The sequence below is a fragment of the Passer domesticus genome, chromosome 24, assembly GCF_036417665.1.
Source record: "Passer domesticus isolate bPasDom1 chromosome 24, bPasDom1.hap1, whole genome shotgun sequence".
Lineage (NCBI taxonomy): Eukaryota > Metazoa > Chordata > Aves > Passeriformes > Passeridae > Passer > Passer domesticus.
Genome location: NC_087497.1, coordinates 4456601 through 4479161, shown reverse-complemented (window position 1 = coordinate 4479161; position 22561 = coordinate 4456601). Strand labels below are relative to the sequence as shown.

Below are 22561 nucleotides of genomic sequence, written 5' to 3'. Positions count from 1 at the left end.
GCAGGGCTGCAGCAGCGGGGGAAGGCAGAATTCCAGGCAGCAGCCACAATTCTTCCCTTCCCTCTCAGCAGCGCCACAAGAGAACCCAAAAGCTGTTATCCCGTGCCAGACTCTCACCTATAACTGTAATTCCTGTGATGACTGCAATTAATCCAACGACCTTTATAATTCCAAGAATGACTGGAACTGGAACTAAGAAGGAAAATGACAGCTGGGCAGCAGTGTGGGTAGTAAAAAGTAAAGCCCCCCCCAGCTGGATCCCAGCCCTCGGTGCCAGGCAGAGCAGGTTCCCTCTGGCAGCAGCAGCTCCCCAGCACCGCCCTCCTTCAGCCCTGCAGACACCCGGGGAGGAGAGGGGAGAAGGGGCGACCCCCAGGGTCCCTGTGCCCCCCCAGATCTGTCCCCCTGCAGATCCCGCGTCCCCCAGCCCACGAAACACCAACTCACGCATGGTGGGCTGTGCGGGAGCGAGAGCTGCGATGAGTCTGCTCTAATCCTGGCCCCTTGGGAAGCAAGAACGAAATTTTTTCTGTAGGCAGCAGGTGTGGTCAGCGGGGCTTTGCTGCCCTGCACGATCGCCCCCAGCCACCCTCTCCCACCCCGCTGGCCACCCCTGCCCCTTAAAAACAGAGACCCCCCCATTCCCTGCCACAGCTCCTGCCCAGCCCAGGGCTCGGTGGCTGCTCTGCGTGGTGGTGGCCTGGTGAGGTGAGCAGCCCCCCATTGCTGTCCTCCCTCAGAGAAAGGCTGCTGTCCCCCAACACGCACCGTGGGACCGCGGCACCCCTCGCCACCAGCCTCTGTTGTGTCGGCTGTGCTCGGAGGAAGGAAGGGCGACGGCCGGATATATCCCGTCAGGGAGGGGTGGATCACTAAATATTGCAAAATTTTCGGAAGCCCGCTCGCTCAGTTTCACTTTCTGGTTAACTCTTGATGTTGCTGCCTCTGCTAGGGCGGTGCTGGGGCTCTCCCGTCCCCGCGGTCCCAGCCGGGGCTGTCCCCTCAGGGAGCCCTTTCGGCCCGAAGGCCTCGGCAGCTGAGGGGGAAGGCCGCGCCGGGCTGGGGCTGCTCAGGCCTGGGCCAGGGCTCCTGTGGCTTCACGGGGCATTTCCCCAGCAGGTTTGGGATCCATGAAACTGTGGAGAGCAGAGCTGAAGCGCTCTGCCTGTCTCCTCCCCACCGGGCAGTCTCAAAACCAGCCAAAGCCCCTCTCTGCACCCCCCGTGTGCTGCTGCTGCTGTGCTGGGTCAGGATGCACCAAGTCATTCCCCTGCCACCCTGCTGGAACCCCAAACCCCACAGGTCCCTACCGGGCTCCCAGGGACTGCCAGCACTGTCAGGCTGCAGTGGGAGCCAGCCCCTGGCTGGGCAGGGGCACAGGGAGCAAGGCTGGAAACACTGCCTGGGCAATCCCTTCCTGGAGCACGGCAAATGCCCAGCTGTGGGGCAGGAACCTGAGCCTCACACTGGGTTTTGCTCCTCTGGCATGGGCTGTAGATACTGCCCTGCCCAAACTGAGTGCAGGGGAACTGGGGGCACCATCAGTGAGCAGGGCAGGCCTGGGGACAGAACATGCCCTGTGCCCTGTCACCCTCTAATGCCACCATCACCCAAGAGCTGCAGCCACACAGAAACACCAACTCTGGTGCCAGCAAAGCACATTTATTGGCTTCAGGGAAATCGCTGCTCACAAGAATCCAAAGCTTTTAAAAGGGGAGGCAAAGCCCTGAGGGGTCTGTGGGGGTTTTCCAGCATTTGCAACTGTGCATGGCAAGGCCTTGGGATCAGGAACCTGCTTGGCTTCTCTTGGCTTTCTCGTCTGCAGTTGTCTCCTCCTCACGTTTGTCATCTGAGTTACTTTCTCTTGGGTTTGTCACTTGGGTTTTTATTCTTTTTTAGGTTTGTCACTTGGATTCTTTCACTCAGAGAGCAACTCACCACTTGCTGCACCAGCTGCGCCCAGCGCAGCTGTCAGCCCAGCTTTGGCACCAGCAGAAAGACCTGCAGCTCCTGCAAGGACAAATGGAGATGTGAACTCCCAGGAGCACCAAGGCTGCCTGCTGAGGCACCCAGCACTGGGCACAGCCAGCCAAGGACTCCTCCTGGGCAGAGAGAGCCCAGAGGGCTTGGAGCAGTTCAGACCAGGGAGGAGTTGAAGGGCAGCTTTGGCCCGAGAGCCAGCCCGTGCTCCCTGCCATGGAGATCAGCCCAGCTCCCCTGCCCTCCCACTCACCGATGGACTGCAGCACGGCCACGGTGCTGCCAGCAGCCACTCCGCCGCCGTTGGCGATGGCAGCTGCCGACATCATCTTGGCAGCGACGGAGCCAGCGGCGATGCCGGCCCCGGTGAACCCCAGCGCGCCGAGGCACACCGGGAGGCCAACCAGGGCCAGTCCTGAAGGGGGGACAGAGCAGCTTTAGGGTCCTTGCTGTGACCCACATCTGCCACCAGCACCAGAACCGGCCTCCCCAAAAGCACCCAGGCACCAGAGCGGGGAGCGAGGGCTGCGGGTGCAGGGCCAGGGACACCCATGGGTGGCAGGAGAGGAACAGTGTGCAGGGCTGCAGCAGCGGGGGCAGGCAGAATTCCAGGCAGCGGCCTGAGCTGCCCATCCTCCTCCCACCTGCACCCCAATTCTCCCCAGCCCTGGTATTTGCAGCCCCCAGCCCAGGACCACACGGGGCTGGGACCGGGCAGTGAACCCGAGCGCTGCTCATCCAGTGCCAGAGCCTCACCTGCTCCCACTGTGGCTCCAATGACAGTTCCAATGACACTCCCATTATCCCCTGAGAAAGAAAATGTCAGGAGGGCAGGAAGGACATGAGCATGGACAGCAGAGCTCCCCTGAGCAGTGCTGAGCACTCTGTGCCAGGCAGAGCAGTGTCCCAGAGCAGCAGCAGCTCCTCCAGCCTCCCCCTGCCTTCAGCCCCTGAAGACCCCTGGGAAGGGATCACTGGTGGGGTGGGTCCCACTGTCCCCTCAGGCTGGGAGGAAAAGGGAGAAAGGGCACACCCCAGAGTGCCCACCCACCCTGCCCTGCCCACCACCCCCACCAACCTGGAACAGCACAGGAATCACACCTGTCACCTGCACTGCCCAGATGGCCCCTGTGCCCGCAGCCACCCCATGAGCACGGAGCCCCTTGTATTTAGAACCAGGGCCAACCATGTGTGCCTCAGACCCAGAGCCCCTTGGTGACAGGAGGATGCTCAGGCTGGTGTTTTGGGGGGTGGTTGCCCTTTGTGGATGATGGGATACACCAGGATGCAGCTGAGGATCAGTGGTTTGGGCTACAGGGGCACCTGGAAGGCTGCCAGGTCTTCCCAGGGTCTCCCCAGTCTGTGCCAGAGATTTGGCCTGCAATGAGCTCTGCCCCCTGAGCACACCCAGCCCCTTTCTACTCTCCATTTCCTCCTCTGACCACTGCTGCCAGGGGACACAGGCGTTCTTGCCACAGAGCAGTCGCCTGCCTGCACAGCCCCTGCTGCCCTCAGCCCCAACCCCTACCCCAGCACGTCCTGGCTCTTCCCAACACATTGGGATTGATTCCTTTCCCACAGTTTTGGCACATTCAGACCAGTGATGGGTTTAAAGGCTCCTTTAGCTTCAGAGTAAGTCCAGGGTAAAACGCCATGTTCCACCCAGCACAGCCCAGCCCCCCTGCCCTCCCCACTCACCCTCAGATTTGTGATCCTTTGCTGCTGCTCCTGCAAGGGAGGACAGAACAGCGTTAGGGAGCTCGCTGTGACCCACATGTCCCCCTGCCACCAGCACCAGAACCGGCCTCCCCAAAAGCACCCAGGCACCAGAGCGGGGAGCGAGGGCTGGGGGTGCAGGGACAGGGACACCCATGGGTGGCAGGAGAGGAACAGTGTGCAGGGCTGCAGCAGCGGGGGCAGGCAGAATTCCAGGCAGCAGCCTGAGCTGCCCCTTCCCCCTCAGCAGCACAACCACCAAAGCTGAGCACTGCTCACCCCGTGCCAAATTCTTACCTTCAATTGTGCATCCAATGATGAGTAGAGTGATGATTGCAACGGTGGCTACACTTTTACCTACGAAGGAAAACGGCAGAAGGGCAGCAGTGTGGGCACTGAAGCTCCTCTCAGCTGGAGCCCCGTGCCCTGTGCCAGGCAGGGCAGGTTCCCTCTGGCAGCAGCAGCTCTCCCAGCACTGCCCTCCTTCAGCCCTGCAGACCCCGGGGAGGAGAGGGGAGAAGGGGCGACCCCCAGGGTCCCTGTGCCCCCCCGGGCTGTCCCACTGCAGGTGCCGTGTCCCCCACCCCACGAGCCTCCCGGCTTACCCATGGCTGTCCGGACGGGAGCGAGAGCTGCGATGAGTCTGCTCTAATCCCGGTACCTTGGGAAAGGAGAACAAGCTATTTTTGCACAGGCAGCAGGTGGGGTCAGCGGGGCTTTGCTGCCCTGCACGATCGCCCCCACCAACCTCTCTCCCACCCAGGAGACCCCGGCCCCCTCCCCTCACAAGAAGAGACCCTCTGCTCCAAGCCCCAGCTCCTGCCCGGCCCAGGGCTCGGTGGCTGCTCTGCATGGCGGTGGTGCAGCGAGGTGAGCAGCCCCCCATTGCTGTCCCCCTCAGAGAAAGGCTGCTGTCCCCAACACCCACCGCTGGACCGAGGCACCTCGCATCAAGCTCCGGTGTCTGTTGTGCTCTGAGGAGCCCAGGGCTGCAGCAAACATCGAGCTCGGGGGTGTGGCCGGTCAGCTGATTTCCGAGAAATGAGCTCGCTCAGTTTCGTTTCTGGTTGATGTTGCTGCCTGCTGCAATCCCTTCCTGGAGCACGGCGAATCCGCAGCGGCGGGGCAGAACCTGACCCGCGATGCACAGCAAGCACCACCACACACACCCACACCAGCAACGCACTTCTATTAAACCTTTCAAAGCATTGATTGCTCAAGGCAATCCTAATTTTTTATGGGTCAGCTGTGGGTCTCTGGTGGATTTCTGCCGCTTCTCTTTCCCCCAGCTAGCTGATGGCAAGAGCGGGGAGGGCGGCAGATTCCCCCTGGAGCTCCGTTGAATCCCAGGTGTCAGATGTTTCGGTGCATTATAAAACACAGGGAAGCACACGGGTCCTAGGGTAACTTTATTTGATGGTAAATCCCTTTTCCTCTCCCGGGACTCCAATTAAGGGGCAAACAAAAACTTATATGTGAGGGCAGGTCTCAGGGGAAGGTACAATCTTCAACAAATCAGGAGAATTTGGGGTAAAAACCAGGCAGAGATCACAATGTAGGAAATAATAAAATTCCAAGGCAAGAAAAACAGTTTCAGTAAACTGCTGAAGTCTGGAGAAATAGAAACTAGAAACTAGCTGAGGAAGTAACTGGGAAAAGGTGGAGACAAAAGGAAAACAGCATAAAGAAAACTACCAAGTTACAAATCAAACCATAAACCTACTAATAAACAAAAAGCACAATACAACAGCTTTCCAGTTCCTGCAGTGGGAAGACACAAATCAGATCTCTTGGAAGGAAGGAAATCTGCTTCTGTTCACTAGCCATGGTAATCAGGAGTCCTTCTTCAGGACCTCATTGTAGGGGCTGCTCTCTGGAGGATCATCCTCTTGTTTTTCCCCTGCAAAGACAGGAGAGTCATGTCCCAGAGGCATCGAGGCTGCCTGCTGATGGACAAGCACGAGGCAGGGACAGACAAAAATGTCTCTCCAGCAAGGGTCTCCCCAGTCTGTGCCAGAGATTTGGCCTGCAGGGAGCTCTGTTTCCTGAGCACACCCAACCCCTTTCTGCTCTCACTTTCTGCTTCTGACCACTCCCAGCTGACACAGTCATTCTTGTCACAGAGCAGTCACCTGCCTGCACAGCTCTCAGCCCCAACCCCTACCCCAGCAGGTCCTGGCTCTTCCCACCACATTGGGAGGGATCCCTTTCCCACTCTTAGAGCACATTCAGACCAGTGATGGCTTCAAGGGCTGCTCTGGCTTCAGAGCAAGCCCAGGCTACAACCCCGTGTTCCACCCAGCACAGCCCAGCCCCCCTGCCCTCCCCACTCACCAACACGGAGATGCAGACCCTTGGAATTTATAGTGAAGTCCATGGGCTGATTCCTTGCCAGTGCTGCAGGGAGGGCAGAGCAGTGTCAGGGTGCTCGCTGTGACCCACATGTGCCCCTGCCACCAGCACCAGAAACAGACACCCCAAAAGCACCCAGGGACCAGAGCGGGGAGCGAGGGCTGGGGGTGCAGGGCCAGGGACACCCATGGGTGGCAGGAGAGGAACAGTGTGCAGGGCTGCAGCAGCGGGGCAGGCAGAATTCCAGGCCAGAGCTGCCCCTTCCCCCTCAGCAGTGCCAAAAGCCAAGCTGACTGCTGCTCATCTCATGACAAACTCTCACCTGTAAGTGCAACGCCTATGACGAGTCCTGCAAGGAACACCACGGCAACTGGAAAAAAGCCTAAGAAAGGAAATGACAGATGAGCAGGAGTTGGGCACTAAAGCTCCTCCCGGCTGCAGCCCAGTGCCCTGTGCCAGGCAGGGCAGGTTCCCTCTGGCAGCAGCAGCTCCCCCAGCAGCGCCCTCCTTCAGCCCTGCAGACACCCGGGAGGAGAGGGGAGAAGGGGCGAACCCCAGGGTCCCTGTGCCACCCCGGGCTGTCCCACTGCAGGTCCCGTGTCCCCCACCCCATGAGCCACCCAACTTACCCATGGTGGGCTCGGCGGGAGCGAGAGCTGTGATGAGTCTGCTCTTATCTCGGTCCCTTGGGAAGCAAAAACAACATTTTTTTGCACAGGCAGCAGGTGGGGTCAGCGGTGCTTTGCTGCCCTGCACGATCACCCCCATCAACCTCTCTCCCACCCAGGAGACCTCGGCCCCCTCCCCTCACAAGGAGAGACCCCCCAGCCCCCGCACATGCTTCTGCCCACCCCACGGGCCACTGGCTGCTCCGCCGGCGCAGAGAGGTGAGCAGCCCCCCGTTACTGTCCCCCCAGAGAAAGGCTGCTGTCCCCAAACACCCACCGTGGGACCGCGGCACCTCAACGTCTGGTGTGTGTTTTGTGCTCTGAGGGAGCTAATGGTGCCCGAAAATATGTTAACGCACCCCTGCCCCTCCCACCAAGAAGGGCAGGGGTGGGTCGACTGATTTCCGAGAAGTTCTGGAATCCCTCGCTCAGTTTTGCTTTCTGTTTAAGCAAGGGATGTTGCTGCCTTTGCTAGAGCAGGACTGAGGCTGTCCCGTCCTCGGGGTGCATAGGGGCATATGAAGAAGTATGTAGGGATGGGAGGAAGAGGTGGGTTCTGCGGGGCTGGGGGCGCAGGGCACGGGGCTGTCACCCTGCCGGCCGTGTCCTCCAGCCCCAGTGAGATCCTGCAAGGAGCCAGTGGCCATGGTGAAACCCGAGACTGGGCAGGGGCTGTGGGGAGCCCCTCCTGCCCTCCCTCAGGGCCTCTCTCCAGTGCAGCCCAGGCAGAGGCACTGCCCAGATGGCCCCTGTGCCTGCAGCCACCTTGCAGCTCTTCATGTTTGGAGCCATGGCCAACCCATGTGTGCCTCGGACCCAGCGCCCCTGGGTGGCTGGAGAGTGTTCAGGCTGCTGTTTTGGGGGTTTTGGCAGCCCTTTGAGGCTGATGGGATACTCCAGGCTCAGTGGTTTGGTCTGAGGGGGCACCTGTGGAGCTGAACCTGCGAGGAGAAGGGGGCACAGCCAAGGCCCGTGTCCTGTGAGACAACACAGGCCCACATGGATGGGTGGCAGAGGTGGCACCTGTGCTTGGAACCACTTCCAAAGGGGAATCCTCCTTGGCCCTGGCTCTTGGCTTTGCAGGGGTCTATCCTGCTGCTGCTGCTGCTGCTGTTGTGTTGGGTCAGGATGCACCAACTCATTGCCCTGCCACCCTGCACCCTGCAGGACACCCTCCACATGTCCCTGTGCATTTAAAAGAGCAGTAGTTGAAGGCTGGTGCAGCTGGGCCAGTGTAGGGAGACAACAACCTCCCACAGCCCCATGCCCCTGCCCAACTCCATTGCAGTGATTCAGCAGCAGCAGCCGTGGCCACACGTGCAACAGCTCCCTGCGGGTGCCAAGCACAGCCTCACATCGCTGGCCCTGCTCACAGCACCCACAGGCAGCAGAGTCACTGCTCAGTGCCACCCCCGAGCTCCCTTCCTGGAGCACGGCAAATCCCCAGCTGTGGGGCAGGAACCTGAGCCACAACACACACCAAGCACCACCACACAGACATGCCATCACTGTTCATTTATTGCTTATTTATTGCTTAATGCCAAATCATTTAAAGCAGAAGCTGTGGGAGGGATTGGACTTTCCAGCGCCGGCCATTTCAATCCGTGTGCTTGGAAGGAAGGAATCTTGCTTTTGCTCCCTTGCACTGAACATAGGGAGCTGTTTCTGTGCCAGCATGCAGTTTCTGCTCGAAGGGCAGAGTGAGGCCATTTATGCTGCCCCTGCAAAGACAGAAGTGTGATGTTCCAGGACCATCAAAACATCCACCAGAGGGACAGGCATGAGGCAGGAACAGCCAAGGACTTCTCCTGGGCTGGAGAGGCAAGGGTCTCCATGGACTGTGCAAGGCATTGGCCTGCAGGGAGCTCTGCTCCCTGAGCCCATCCAACCCCTTTCTGATCTCCCTTTCTGCCTCCAAACACTGCTGCCTGCCGCCTCCAAACACCTGCTGGACACAGGAGTTCTGGCCACAGAGCAGTCACCTGCCTGCACAGCCCCTGCTGCCCTCAGCCCCAACCCCTACCCCAGCAGATTCTGGCTCTTTCCCCCACATTGGGATGGATCCCTTTCCCACTCTTAAAGCACATTCAGACCAGTGATGGCTTCAAGGGCTGCTCTGGCTTCAGAGTAAGCCCAGGCTACAACCCCGTGTTCCACCCAGCACAGCCCATCCTCCCTGCCCTCCCCACTCACCAGCGTGGAAACGTGCACCCTCAGCATTCATGCACCCATCCGATTGCGACTCAATCTCAGTACTGTTGCTCCAGGGAGGACAGAACAGAGTTAGGGAGCTCGCTGTGACCCACATGTGCCCCTGCCACCAGCACCAGAACCGGCCTCCCCCAAAGCACCCAGGCACCAGGGCGGGGAGCGAGGGCTGGGGGTGCAGGGACAGGGACACCCATGGGTGGCAGGAGAGGAACAGTGTGCAGGGCTGCAGCAGTGGGGGCAGGCAGAATTCCAGGCAGCAGCCAGAGCTGCCCCTTCCCTCTCAGAAGGAACAGAACCCAAATGCTGTTATCCCGTGCCAGACTCTCACCTATAAATGCACATGCAGTGACGACTACAAAGGCGATAATACCGGACCCTAAGAAGGAAAATGACAGATGAGCAGGAGTTGGGCACTAAAGCTCCTCCCGGCTGGAGCCCCGTGCCCTGTGCTGGCAGGACAGGTTCCCTCTGGCAGCAGCAGCTCCCCCAGCACCGCCCTCCTTCAGCCCTGCAGACACCCGTAGGGCCGAACCCCAGGGTCCCCGTGCTCCCCCCACAATGTCCCACTGCAGGTCCCGTGTCCCCCACCCCACGAGCCACCCCACTTACACATGGTGGGCTGGGCGGCAGGGAGAGCTGCGATCAGTCCGCTCTAATCCCGGTCCCTTGGGAAGCAAGAACAAGGCGTTTTTCCGCGGCCGGCAGGTGGGGTCAGCGGGGCTTTGTTGCCCGGCACGATCGCCCCCAGCCAGGTCTCGCTCCCCCAGGAGACCCCGGCCCCCTCCACATAAAAGCAGAGATCCCCCAGTCCCGCCAAGCTCCTGCCCGGCCGGGTTTCGGTGGCTGCTCCGCCGGTGCAGCGAGGTGATCCGCCCCGTTACTGTCCCCCCTCAGAGAAAGGCTGCTGTCCCCCAACACGCACCGCGGGACCGCGGCACCCACACCAGCCTGTCCTGTGTGTACTGAGCTCTGAGGGGCAAAGCACAGCAGGAAAACCGATCTAGGGAGTGTCTTCTCAAATGATTTCCGAGAAATTCTGAAGCCGGTCATTCAGTTTCACTTTCTGGTTAACTCTTGATGTTGCTGCCTCCGCTAGAGCGGTGCTGAGGCTCTCCCGTCCCCGCGGTCCCAGCCGGGGCTGGCCCCTCAGGGAGCCCTTTCGGCCCGAAGGCCTCGGCAGCTGAGGGGGAAGGCCGCGCCGGGCTGGGGCTGCTCAGGCCTGGGCCAGGGCTCCTGTGGCTTCACGGGGCATTTCCCCAGCAGGTTTGGGACCCATGAAACTGTGGAGAGCAGAGCTGAAGCGCTCTGCCTGTCTCCTCCCCACCGGGCAGTCTCAAAACCAGCCAAAGCCCCTCTCTGCACCCCCCGTGTGCTGCTGCTGCTGTGCTGGGTCAGGATGCACCAGTTCATTCCCCTGCCACCCTGCTGGAACCCCGAACCCCACATGTCGCTGCCGGGCTCCCAGGGACTGCCAGCACTGTCAGGCTGCAGTGGGAGCCAGCCCCTGGCTGGGCAGGGGCACAGGGAGCAAGGCTGGAAACTCTGCCTGGGCAATCCCTTCCTGGAGCACGGCAAATGCCCAGCTGTGGGGCAGGAACCTGAGCCATGACACACACCAAGCACCACCACACAGACACTCTGTCACTGTTCATTTATTGCTTATTTATTGCTTAATGCCAAATCATTTAAAGCAGAAGCTGTGGGAGGGATTGGACTTTCCAGCGCCGGCCATTTCAATCCGTGTGCTTGGAAGGAAGGAATCTTGCTTTTGCTCCCTTGCACTGAACATAGGGAGCTGTTTCTGTGCCAGCATGCAGTTTCTGCTCGAAGGGCAGAGTCAGGCCATTTATACTGCCCCTGCAAAGACAGAAGTGTGATGTTCCAGGAGCATCAAAGCAGCCAGCAGAGGGACAGGCATGAGGCAGGGACAGCCAAGGACTTCTCCTGGGCCAGAGAGGCAAGGGTCTCCCCAGTCTGTGTCAGAGAGTTGGCCTGCAGTGAGCTCTGCTCCCTGAGCACACCCAGCCCCTTTCTTCACTCCATTTCTACCTCTGACCACTGCTGCCAGTGGACACAGGAGTCCTTGCCAAAGAGAAGTCACCTGCCTGCACAGCCCCTGCTGCCCTCAGCCCTGACTCCTACCCCACCAGGTCCTGACTTTTCCCACCACACAGGGGGTTTTCCCTTTCCCACAGTTTGATGAGATTTGAAGCAGTGTGGAATTAAAGAACTGCTATGGCTCAGAGCAAGCGCAGGGTCCAACCCCATGTTCCCTGCCAGCACAGCCCACCTCCCCTGCCCTCCCCACTCACCGACTGTCAAAATGAAGGCAGCAGCCTTGGTCTTGCTAACCCCTGCTGCAGCTATGGCCACTGGTGCACCACTTGCCACGGCTGCAGGGAGGACAGAACAGCGTTAGGGTCCTTGCTGTGACCCACATGTGCCCCTGGCACCAGCACCAGAACCGGCCTCCCCAAAAGCACCCAGGCACCAGAGCAGGGAGCGAGGGCTGGGGGTGCAGGGCCAGGGACACCCAAGGGTGGCAGGAGAGGAACAGTGTGCAGGTCTGCAGCAGCGGGGGCAGGCAGAATTCCAGGCCAGAGCTGCCCCTTCCCTCTCAGCAGCACAACCAGCAAAGCTGAGCACTGCTCATGCCGTGCCTGACGCTCACCTATGAATGCAGCTCCAATGATAAGTCCCACGATTAGGCCAATGCATAAGCATTTTAAACCTAAGAAGAAAAGTGACACACGGGCAGGAGTGTGGGCACTGAAGCTCCTCCAGGCTGAAGCCCCGTGCCCTGTGCCAGGCAGGGCAGGTTCCCTCTGGCAGCAGCAGCTCCCCCAGCACCGCCCTCCTTCAGCCCTGCAGACCCCGGGGAGGAGAGGGGAGAAGGGGTGAACCCCAGGGTCCCTGTGCCCCCCCAGATCTGTCCTACATCAGCACCCACAGCCCCCACCCCACGAGCCATGCAACTCACCCATGGTGGCTGGTTGGGAGTAAGAGCTGCGATGAGTCTGCTCTAATCCCAGTCCCTTGGGAAGCAAGAACAAAATTTTTTCTGTGGGCAGCAGGTGGGGTCAGCGGGGCTTTGCTGCCCGGCACGATCTCCCCCAGCCACCCTCTCCCACCCCGCTGGCCACCCCTGCCCCTTAAAAACAGAGACCCCCCCATTCCCCCCAAGCTCCTGCCCGGCCCAGGGCTCGGTGGCTGCTCTGCGTGGTGGTGGCCTGGTGAGGTGAGCAGCCCCCCATTGCTGTCCCCCCCACAGAAAGGCTGCTGTCCCCCAACACGCACCGTGGGACCGCGGCACCCCTCGCCACCAGCCTCTGTTGTGTCGGCTGTGCTCGGAGGAAGGAAAGGAAACGGCCGGATATAGGGAGGGGTGGATCACCAGGTATTCCAGAATTTTCTGAAGCCGGTCATTCAGTTTCACTTTCTGTTTAACTCTTGATGTGGCTGCCTCTGCTAGAGCGGTGCTGGGGCTCTCCCGTCCCCGCGGTCCCAGCCGGGGCTGGCCCCTCAGGGAGCCCTTTCGGCCCGAAGGCCGCGGCAGCTGAGGGGGAAGGCCGCGCCGGGCTGGGGCTGCTCAGGCCTGGGCCAGGGCTCCTGTGGCTTCACGGGGCATTTCCCCAGCAGGTTTGGGACCCATGAAACTGTGGAGAGCAGAGCTGAAGCGCTCTGCCTGTCTCCTCCCCACCGGGCAGTCTCAAAACCAGCCAAAGCCCCTCTCTGCACCCCCCGTCTGTCCCCCCTCAGTTGCTCCTCAGCCCTTCCCAGCTCGGGGCAGCACGGTGGCAGCGGTCCGGGCCAGCGGGTGCCGTAGCTCATGTGCCGCTGCAGCTGGTTGAAGGGGACCAAATCCAGTTGCAAGTTGATCTGGTTCCTTTTTACCAGCCCCAGGGGACGCATCGTCTCTCCGGAGGTGCCGTCTGGCCGCTGCTGGTGATGGGGGCTCCTGCTGTGGGGGTCCCAGCCCAAAAATACATACTTCTTAACATTCCATAGCACCGGCCGGCTCCATATGGGCATATGAAGAAGTATGTAGGGATGGGAGGGAGAGGCGGGCGCCGCGGGGCTGGGGGCGCAGGGCACGGGGCTGTCACCCTGCCGGCCGTGTCCTCCAGCCCCAGTGAGATCCTGCAAGGAGCCAGTGGCCATGGGGAAACCCGAGACTGGGCAGGGGCTGTGGGGAGCCCCTCCTGCCCTCCCTCAGGGCCTCTCTCCAGTGCAGCCCAGGCGGAGGCACTGCCCAGATGGCCCCTGTGCCTGCAGCCACCCTGCAGCTCCTTGTGTTTGGAGCCATGGCCAACCCATGTGTGCCTCAGACCCAGAGCCCCTGGGTGGCTGGAGAGTGTTCAGGCTGCTGTTTTGGGGGTTTTGGCAGCCCTTTGAGGCTGATGGGATACTCCAGGCTCAGTGGTTTGGTCTGAGGGGGCACCTGTGGAGCTGCACCTGCGAGGAGAAGGGGGCACAGCCAAGGGCCGTGTGCTGTGAGCCCACACTCCAGCACAGATGGGTGGCAGAGGTGGGGGCTTGTGCTTGGAACCACTTCCAAAGGGGAATCCTCTTTGGCTCTAGCTCTTCGCTTGGCAGGGGTTCCCCCTGCTGCTGCTGCTGTTGTGCTGGGTCAGGATGCACCAACTCATTCCCCTGCCCCCTGCATTTCCCACCACCCCCAGACTCCACATCCCCATATCTATCCATGTGCCAAAGCAGTGGTTCAGGCTGGTGCACATGAAGCCAGTGTAGGGGGGCACCCACCTCCTACACCCCACACCCCTGCCCATCTCGTTTGTGGGGCCAGGAGGAGGACACAGGACTCTGGGCCCCTCTCACCCCCTCCCCACCCAGCAGCTCTGCACTGGGAAGGCTGGAGGTGCCTTTGCCCGTGGCAGGAGGGATTCAGCTGAGAGCTCAGAGGCTTGACAGTGTAAGGGAGCTGTGGGGGCTTCCCCTGCCCAGCACAGTTTGGCGACAGCAGGGTGACAGAGGGGACACACCCTGACTTCAGTGACCTTCCCAGCCCCAAACCTGCAGTTGGGATGGGACAATGGCAGGTACAGGGAGTGTTCCTGGGTTCCCAGGGCTGCCCCCTCTCAGGACAGGGGAGCGAGGGGTGCGTGGGGGTCTGACTGTGGGCAGGAGGGGCTGGCTGGACACGGCATGGCCGTGACTCAGCACTGGGAGCCGTGGCCACACACACCGCAGCTCCCTGCAAGGAGCCCCTGGGTGCCAAGTACAGCCTCACGTCACCAGCCCAGCTCACAGCAGCCACAGGAAGCAGAGTCACTGCTCAGTGCCACCCCCGAGACACCAGCCATTGCTGTGGGGCACAGCATGATACAGAGGATGCTCTGGCAGCAGCCCAGGAGCTCCCCCATGGCTGGTGCCCAGGGATCCCGCCCTGAGGATCCCAGACACGGCTCCCAGCAGCCAAGACAAGGTCCCAGCCCAGCAGGAGCAGTGAGGCACAGCATGTCTGGCAGGAGCAGCTCCCCTGTCCCAGCCCAAATCAGAGAGAGTGGCTGTCCTGAGCCCCAGGCTGCAGAGATGCACCCACTGCACCCCTGGGGCTCTGCCGGCCCTGCAGGGCAGTGCCATGCTGCCCTGAGCATTTGGTGCAGCAGTGCCGGGCTCCCAGGGACTGCCAGGACCAAAAACTCAGGGTTGAACTCACCCTGAAACTGCTAAGCCAGGGCTCTCACATCGCAGCCGAGTTCATCTCCAGTCACCTCGGCTGACCTTGGGCAGCCTCCCAGTGCTGGCTGTTAGAGACACCCCAGCCCAAGTGGCCCACGCAGCCCCAGCCCATGGCACTGTTCCCACAGCCCTCGGCAGGGCTCTCCCAGTGACCTTGGAGGGCTGCACCCAGCTCCACGGGATGCTCGCTGCATCCAGGGCACCTCGTGTTCCCTGCTCCAGCCTGAGCCCCCCCTGCCTGTTCCCACCACCCCTCCTTGCCCCTGCCCCTTCCACAGACCGGCTCTTCCCCACTGCCCTCTCTGTGCCCAGACATTCCCTGTCATCACCACCACCCCCTCTGCAGCCCTGGGTGTGCCCCCCACCACCGACGGCATCCCTGAGCCCCCCCAGCCCCAGCGCTGCATTTTGCAGCTGTAGACCCCGAGCCAAAACCCACCAGGGAGCTGTGGCCTGGGGCAGCCCCTCTTCCACGGATTCTCCATGCTGGCAGACCGGCCGTGAGTCCCCGGCGGGGCAGCCCCCGGTGTTCTCCAGCTGCCCCGAGAGCGGCTCCGTGCCGGGGCAGGGTGGTTTGCGGGCACCAGACGGCTTTGCAGGGGGAGGCGAAGGAGCCGGGGGGCTGCCGGGGCCGGCCGGAGTGGCACCCACGCGTCCGCAGGCACCCAACAACCCCAGCTTGGCTATAAAAGGAAGAGTCTTTTTTTCCCCCGGCTCCGCCAGCGCCGCGTCCCTGGCCGAGCTCTGCAGCCGCTGCCCCGCAGGGGCCTTTCCAAGTTTTCCCATCCAGCGCTGCCCCCCCAGCCGGCTTCCCCCGGCTCATCCATCCCCGGCAAACCCACTGCAGCAGCTGCTGAGTGTCCTATAAAACACCAAGAGGCCCGGCAAGCAGGAGGGAGGTGGGTGCAAGGGGAGTGCTGGCTCGGGGTGCCTGGGGGAGCACCCCGGCTCCCGTCCTGCCGTCCCTCCGCCCGTGTCGGGGCGGTGGGTGCATGATCTGCTGCACCCGGCTGTGGTGGCCAGCATTTCCCTCCGTGCGAGCCCAAAACGCGATGCCGAGGTGCCCAGAAGTTGGGTTTCTCACCCTATCCCACAGGCGCGGGGTGTCCCCGCTTTGCTGGCAGAAGGAGCTCCCTGGGGAGGGGGTGACCGGCCCCGGTGCAGGGGGACACCCGCAGGCAGAAGGGCCGGCTGCTGCCCGCAGAGCCCGAGCTTTCACCTCGCAGGACCCTCTGCAGCCGGGACCTGCCGCGGGCCCCATTGTCCCCCCAGCCACACAGAGACTTTCTGCCACCCCCCGCCTGACCCGGGCTGGCCCCAGTCGGGGGGGCTGCGGTGTCCCCCTCCCCAGGTGTCCCCTCCCCGCCCACGCCGAGCCGCTGCCGGCGCCCCGCAGCAGGAGCATCCCCGGCCCCGGCGGGCTCAGCACCGGCCGGGCTCGCTGAAGGTTAAACCTTGGCGGCGGGGAAAGCCCCGCTGCCCCCCGCACACCCCGCACCTCCCGCCCGCAAGGCCACTCACGGTCCTGGAGGTGACACCGGCCGCAGCACGCCGGGCTGGCGGCAGCGAGCTGCGGTGACACCCGGCACGAGCACGCTGCTTCCCTGCTCGCCTTGACTTTGCCACAGGACTCCTCCGGCTCGTCCGCAGGAGCTTGCAGCATCCTCCAGTTCAGCGGGAGAAGTTCCTCGCCAGGGAGGGAGGGAGGAGGGAGGGATTTAAGGCAGACCCTGCCGGGGATGCAACATCTACGGGAGCAGTTGAAGACCCCCCGCTCGCTGGGCACCCCAAAGCTCCCTCCTGCCTCTCCCCATCCTGGTCTCGGTGTCCCGGCACATGTGCCCGATTCTGGGCGATCTCTGCTGAGAAACCCTCTCCCTCCCGGACAGACAGAGCCAGGGCTGCCAGCAGCACGCAGACAGCCGGCCAGCCCTGCCACCTGCCCCACGTCCCCCGGGTGCCCGGCCGTGCCCAGAGCCGTGTCGTGGAGGAGCCGACACACACCACTGGGCCCAGCAGCAGCCCAGGGCAGCTCGAGGGCAAAACGGAGCTCGCGGAGTGCACAGAAGGGTAAAACCTGTCACCACCTCAGCCGCACGAGATTCCCATGGCCAGGGCACCCCGTGGGGATGGGGATCCCTGGGTTGCCCCAGGCCGCCCGCCTGGGGTGTCCCCAACACCCACGGGGCGGTTGTTCCAGCATCCCCAGCCGCCAAGTCCGGGGGTACAGGGCTGCTCTGCCCACCCGGAGCCCCGCCTGTCCTACCTGCGGAGAGCTGGCAGGGCAAGGGGCACCCCCTGCCCGGGGCAGGACGCTGGGAGACACCTCAGCGTGGCTCCCAAAGGGAAAAGCCGGGACCAGCAGCGTGGCATCCCTCCCGCGGCGGTCCCGGCGCTCCCTGCCTGCCACGGCACCCTCCCCACCCCGGGTGCGCTCTGTTTGCCTGCTATTTTTGGCAGCCTCCTAAGAGCTCCTCTCAGGCTATTAATAATGAGAGTGAGAAATTCGTTTGGCCTCTCCTATATAAGGAAAGGTAGAGGCTTGGAGGCAGCTAAATATACTGGCGCGTGCGGGAGCGAGCGGGGAGCCTTTGGCACCGCGTGTGGAAAAGAGATTGTTTGAACAATGGAAAGACGGACTCACCCGGCGCACGGGGCCCCGCCTGGACCGACGGGCGGACGGAGGGATGCACGGAGGGTGGCGGTGCCCGCGGGCAGCACCCGCATCGCCCCCGCTGCCCCTCGGGGCTCTGCCTCAGCGGGAGAAGGGAGGCAGGAGCGGGGATGCTCTGCAGCTCCCCTCCGAGCCACGCCGCCCCAAAATGCTGTAAGAACCCCCAGCGGGCCAGCAGCGAGCCGGGGAGTGGCGCTGGGTCTGTGCCCGCTCAGGAGGGACGTGAGGGCTGCTGGTGGCGACCGGCGACCCCTGGGACATGACCGACACAGGGTCGGTCCCCCAGCTGAGCCCCCGCAAATCCCGGCCTCTCTCAACGCTCTTGCCCGGCTCTGGAACAGCCCCGGGGGCATCTCCTGCGGCCGGGGGTGGAGGTGACACATTGTGGCATCTCTGGCACTTCTGCAGGGTGCCAGCGGTGCCACAGTGTGTCCCCAGCTCCCAGGGAGCCACCAGCTCCCTGCAGCGTGCCCACACCTCGGCACAGGATAATTTACGGAGCACATCGTTCCTCTAACTGTGTCCCCCCGTGGGTACGGGAGACCCGGCGAGGTGCGGGAGCTCCCGTCAGGGAGAGCCCGGCTGGAAGAAGGAAAGCAGCAGCAATCCAGGGAATCCTAATGACAGGAAGGCGCTGGGGAGCAGCGCCAAATCCACACGGTCGGAGCAAGGACAGCACATGCAGCAGGATGAGTAAAAAGAGAGGAAAAACCGGGCTCCTCTGGCTCCGGAAAGAGCCTTTGGGGTTTTTTTAACTCTTCGTAGCCACGGGTGCTGCTTAGGGAGGCACAAGCGGTGCAACCCCGACCTCCCCGCCCGGCCTTGGCCGCGGTGCCTGCGGCCAAATCCGGCACCCGAGGGACTGCGGGGCTTCCCCGGGCTGCCGAGCCACCAAACACCGGGACAGCCGTGCTGGGCAGAGCCCTCGAGCTGCTGCCGTGGCCACCGTCACAGCTGCCTCCGTTTCCTGAGCTGCGAAATTCCAGCAATAAAACCCATTTCACAGATTGCGAGCCTGGGGCTGCACTGAGGCTCCAGCCCAGGCCCTGATCCCCCCCGGGGATGTGACACAGACCAAAAACTGCTGGAGGCAGGAGCAGCTCTTTGCCCTCAGGGCTGTGAGAAACCCCATTCCCCTCTGCTGGCGCTGCCCCGGGGCTGCTGCAGTTCTCCCCACCCACCAAGCGGAGCCCGAAGCTGGGGAGCTCAGCAGACCCGGCTCCCTCTGTCCTGTCCTCAGGTGACATTGAGGGAAGTGAACTCAGAGGCTCCAGCCCACCCCATGGACCACGTGAACCACGAACAGAAGGGCAACTCTGAAGGTGAATCTCCTCCCCTCTCTGAAAAATCTGTGTCCGGTGCCGTCGGTCCCTCCTGGTGGCCATGGTGCTAAAGTGTGCTCCCTACACAGCCAGCCCCAGCAAGAGCCACAGCCATGTCCCTCAAGGGCTCCACTAACTAATAAATGTTCCCCTGCTGCATGAGGGGGTGCTGCTATGCAGGTGTGGGGCAGATGCTGTTTTGCTTTCTTGTGAAATCAAGTCTTAGGTGAGAACTGTCCCACGAAGTGAAACATCTTTCCATTTGCAAGAACCATTTTGTTAAAAAAACATAATTTTAGTCTTGACCCAAGTAACACTGGAATCACCAAACATCATTAACCAAAGTGCAGACAGGTTGGGCACGCCCAGCTACGCAGCAGGATGTGGAAAAGATTTAAGAGCAAACTATTTCAAAAGTAGAATTTGCCTCAAACATCTTCACCAGGACTTGAGTATGTTGAAGGAAACAAAACTGAGTGAAGGTGCTGGTTCATCTGACAGATGTCTCAGCCTTTAACTTCCACACGTGGGCAACTTGTAGCCAGTGTCTAATTGTGAAATCATAAAGCATAGCAATGCAGAAACCTTCCTGAGCAAGGTCATGCTCACGGCGCTCGGGTAACAAACCAGCAGCAAAATTAGTGACACTGGGACAGGAGGAGAGCAGGGAAAGGGATTCCAAACCCCCAGGAAGGCTCTGTGCACACACCTGGGGAGGGCTGTGCTCCTGGGGCACGACAGCAGACACCCTGCTTCTCCCTTTGGCCAGAAGTTCCCACCTTCAGCCTGGGAACCTCCTCACCTCTGTCAGCCCCACACGTCCCCGTGCCCCCAAAGCTGGGGTGCAGAGCCTGTCCCCATTCCTGAAGGCTTGGTGGCACTGAGGGTTAACACGTGGAGGGGGAAGAGGCTGCACAGCCAGGGAATACTAATGGGAGCCAGGAATCTAGTGTGAGCTTGTGCTGTGCTGTCACAAACCTGCACTCAGAGGTGGCAAGTGACTACGAGCCACTCCCCAAAGCCCAAACTTGGGTTGGGGTGCAGCACCCCCACCTGAAGGGCTGTGACCCCACAGTGAAACACAGGGGTGAAGGAAACAACCACAGCTGAACAAAGGTGTTGGAGGTAACAGCTGCAGGGATTGTAATTCCCTCTCCTGTTACAAGCAGGGCTCACTGGAAAGCCCACCCTGGGCACTGACCCCTGCAGCAATGCCCAGTGGCTGAGCCCCCACCTGCTGCTGGGAGCCCTCCCTGGGATGGGCAGGAGAGAGGGGCTCAAAAAGCACAATCCCCAAAGACCAGAAGCAGGCAGAGCCCAACAGCTCCCCTCTCCCAGCACAAAGTGCTCCCAGGTGCAGCCTCAGGGCCACACCTGGTCAATCCCTGCAGCTCCAAACTCTCAGTTTGCTCACTGACATCCAAATGAAGGCACGCGCAGAGGGTGGTGTCACCCAGGAGTTAAGTGTGTGGCCATGGGACAGCCAGCACTGGGCTGTGCCCTCTGAGGAGCATCCCAGGGCCCATCCCCTCCCCGTGTGTGGTCCTGGGTGGGTTGCAGGGAAGGAGCCCTGGGGAGGGCGGGCGCAGGAGCCCCCAGGAAGGGGAAGGCTGAGCCAAGCCCCAGCTGTGACATGTGCCAGACAGCTCAGGCAGAGGGTGGCCCGTGCTGTGACACCAGCAGCTGCTGTGGCCTCAGCACTGGGAGAGCTGCAGGCTCCAGTGCTGGGCCTGAGGAACAGCTGATTGCCCAAAAAATAAACTCAGCAGCAGCCACGACTACATTCAGTGAGGGAACATCCCCTCACGTTCAATAGTGTTTAATCTTCATCTAGCTCAACACAAATCAGTAGTGCAGCAATATAAATACAACTGAGGAACTTAAAGCCTTTTGGCTTTCATAGCTCAATAAGAAGAAAAAAAAAAGCCAATGAAACCAGTTTCCAGTTTTTAAATTAAACACAAAGAAAGGCAATGAACTGCCCACCCATCCCCAGAGAAGCAGTGGCATCCTTCATGCCAGCACGAGGCTGAGCTCTGCCCGAGGACAGGGTGCAACTCACGACAGCAGCAGTGAGATAAGGGAGTGGGAATGGGAAAGGACCCCCTGGCTGCCCTTGGGCTCAGGCAGCAGGGACAGTGACACGCTGTGCCACGTGCTGCTGGCACTGCCCACCACCCCTGGGTACCCAGAGTTCCCTTTTCCACCACCAAAGGACACCACGTGTGCTCTTGACACTGCGACAGGAGCACACAGGGCTCTGCAGCCACAAGGCCAGTGAGCTGCCAGCCTGAGGGAGCAGCCAGCTGGGGACTGCACAGACCAATCCCCATCGCCTGGGATGTGCAAATTTTAAGGGGGAAAAAAAATCCAAACAAAAAAAACCCACAGTACAGTGTTCCATAACTGAGATATGGTTAACATCCAGCCTCATGGACGGCCTGGTGACCAACAGAAGGTGCTGGGGCCACAGAACATGTCACAGCTTTGGAATGAAGCCAGACACAGGTACCAGAGGTGGCGTGTGTGCCCCCAGCTCTGGTACCAAGCAGGACTTTGCTGCAGGAGGGGGTCTCCCAGCCTGGGCAGTAACCACAGGTGAGCTTTTCACACATGAACAGGCACCAAGTCCCAGCACTGCCCATGAGAGCAGCCTGACACAAACCCCTCTCCTACCTGCAAACTGCCAGAGTGTTTACATTCCCCATCCTCTACACCCCAACAGCAGCCAAGTGCACATGAAAGGACAAGTCTACATGAAAATAGTGCTCAAACCATTAGGGAAGGTGGGAGTAAAGGAGAAGAAAGTTGTTGGACAGCACAAGTAGGCTACGGGAGCCTGAAGGGAGCTCAGAGCACAGCTCAAGGACTTGACTTTCCTTCTCAAGGCAAGTGAGCTGCAAGTCCACAGGTGCTCCCTCCACTGCAGTCTGAGGTGGCTTAGGAGGGTCCTGCACATTCACAGTTGCTCCAAGTGGTTCTGTCCTGCCCTCTCCAGATGCCAGCTCCATCCTTTTCTGACTCTTCTCCTGGGGTTCACAGCTGCCTTCTCCTCCCTTTGATTTCCCTTGAAGTTCAAATTCAAGTACAACCAGTTTTAACTGAATGAAAAGAAACCCACAAAACCGAAGTTATTTTCTGTGAAACGAGTTAGCAGCGTTGTCCTAATCAAAGAGGCCTCCAACGGCCCTGGTAGGACAGGGACGGGATGGGCCTTCCCTGCTGAGCTCCAGCCAAGGCTGCCCAAGGGGAGCTATAGGATTTCCTCCCTCTGGCTCTTGGCTTTGAGGCTCAGCTGTCCGTTGCGCAAGGAGCCGTTCTGGCTGCGCAGCAGTTTCCCTTTTTCCCGGTCAGGCCATGTGAAGATGGCTTCATCACTGTCCAGCTCGGACTCCGAGTGCATCAGGCTCGTGTTGAGGACTTGGGCTTTCTGTCTGCCACCTTGAAGGGGAAACATTCCCAGGTTAGAAATGCTTTTAACACCAGTGAGCACCTCACCTGCTCCATCCCCTCTCCTTTTCTGATCACGTCTAAGAGGCTGCAGAATCTGACTTTCCTCTGTGTCTCTTATTCCCTGTGATGCTGAAGCCAAAGCGATCCTGTCTCAGACACTCTGGCATGTCAGAGGGCACAACAACACTCCAAGACAGCACAAAGCACAACAAGCAGACAGGAAGGCAGTGATGTGACCAGAAGGGGCTGTGGGTACACGTGGGAGCTCTGTCTCCCTGACCTTGCTCGGGGCATTGCCTGGAAAATGCTTGGAGGGCTCACAACTGGAGTAAGAGAATATGCAGGTGTGTGAGGGAAGATCTCTGCCATCTCCCTACCCTCTCCCTATCTCCTCTCTGCTACTCCTGCCTGCAAGGGAAGAGAGATAAATTAGCAGGATGAATTTAGAGTAATGCACAAGGACAAGAGACATTTACTGATAT

General features: G+C 60.8%; 2 protein-coding genes and 3 long non-coding RNA genes across 6 annotated transcripts in view; all 5 read right to left on the bottom strand.

Annotated features, from left to right (window-relative positions):
- Positions 1 to 1641: 1641 nt before the first annotated feature.
- Positions 1642 to 4773, bottom strand: LOC135285703 (interferon alpha-inducible protein 27-like protein 2A). The gene is made up of 7 exons (XM_064398265.1): positions 4625 to 4773; positions 4302 to 4357; positions 3994 to 4053; positions 3679 to 3708; positions 2737 to 2787; positions 2234 to 2395; positions 1642 to 2010 (listed from the first exon to the last, which is right to left on the bottom strand). The coding sequence occupies exons 2-7, from the start codon at positions 4303 to 4305 to the stop codon at positions 1919 to 1921; spliced, it is 399 nt and encodes a 132-aa protein (XP_064254335.1). The 5' UTR covers positions 4306 to 4357; positions 4625 to 4773; the 3' UTR covers positions 1642 to 1918.
- A 1253-nt stretch (positions 4774 to 6026) lies between these two features.
- LOC135285704 (uncharacterized) lies at positions 6027 to 7213 on the bottom strand. Its single transcript, XR_010350433.1, has 4 exons — positions 6994 to 7213; positions 6678 to 6733; positions 6371 to 6430; positions 6027 to 6093 (listed from the first exon to the last, which is right to left on the bottom strand). It is a non-coding gene; the product is annotated as an uncharacterized LOC135285704 (long non-coding RNA).
- Positions 7214 to 8221: 1008 nt separating this feature from the next.
- Positions 8222 to 10062, bottom strand: LOC135285741 (uncharacterized). Of its 2 annotated transcripts, none has more exons than XR_010350456.1 (5): positions 9872 to 10062; positions 9537 to 9592; positions 9256 to 9303; positions 8910 to 8971; positions 8222 to 8437 (listed from the first exon to the last, which is right to left on the bottom strand). It is a non-coding gene; the product is annotated as an uncharacterized LOC135285741 (long non-coding RNA). The 2 variants fall into 2 exon arrangements; XR_010350455.1 differs by having other exon boundaries at positions 9850 to 10056.
- A 506-nt stretch (positions 10063 to 10568) lies between these two features.
- On the bottom strand, positions 10569 to 12466 carry LOC135285742 (uncharacterized). Its single transcript, XR_010350457.1, has 5 exons — positions 12225 to 12466; positions 11908 to 11962; positions 11599 to 11658; positions 11240 to 11320; positions 10569 to 10784 (listed from the first exon to the last, which is right to left on the bottom strand). It is a non-coding gene; the product is annotated as an uncharacterized LOC135285742 (long non-coding RNA).
- Positions 12467 to 20405: 7939 nt separating this feature from the next.
- KIAA0319L (KIAA0319 like) overlaps positions 20406 to 22561 on the bottom strand; it is a 29684-nt gene continuing 27528 nt past the window's right edge. Inside the window, exon 21 of the mRNA XM_064398690.1 lies at positions 20406 to 22067. Within this exon, the coding sequence (XP_064254760.1) occupies positions 21880 to 22067 (188 nt within the window). The 3' untranslated portion in view covers positions 20406 to 21879. The remainder of the gene's footprint in view (positions 22068 to 22561) is intronic.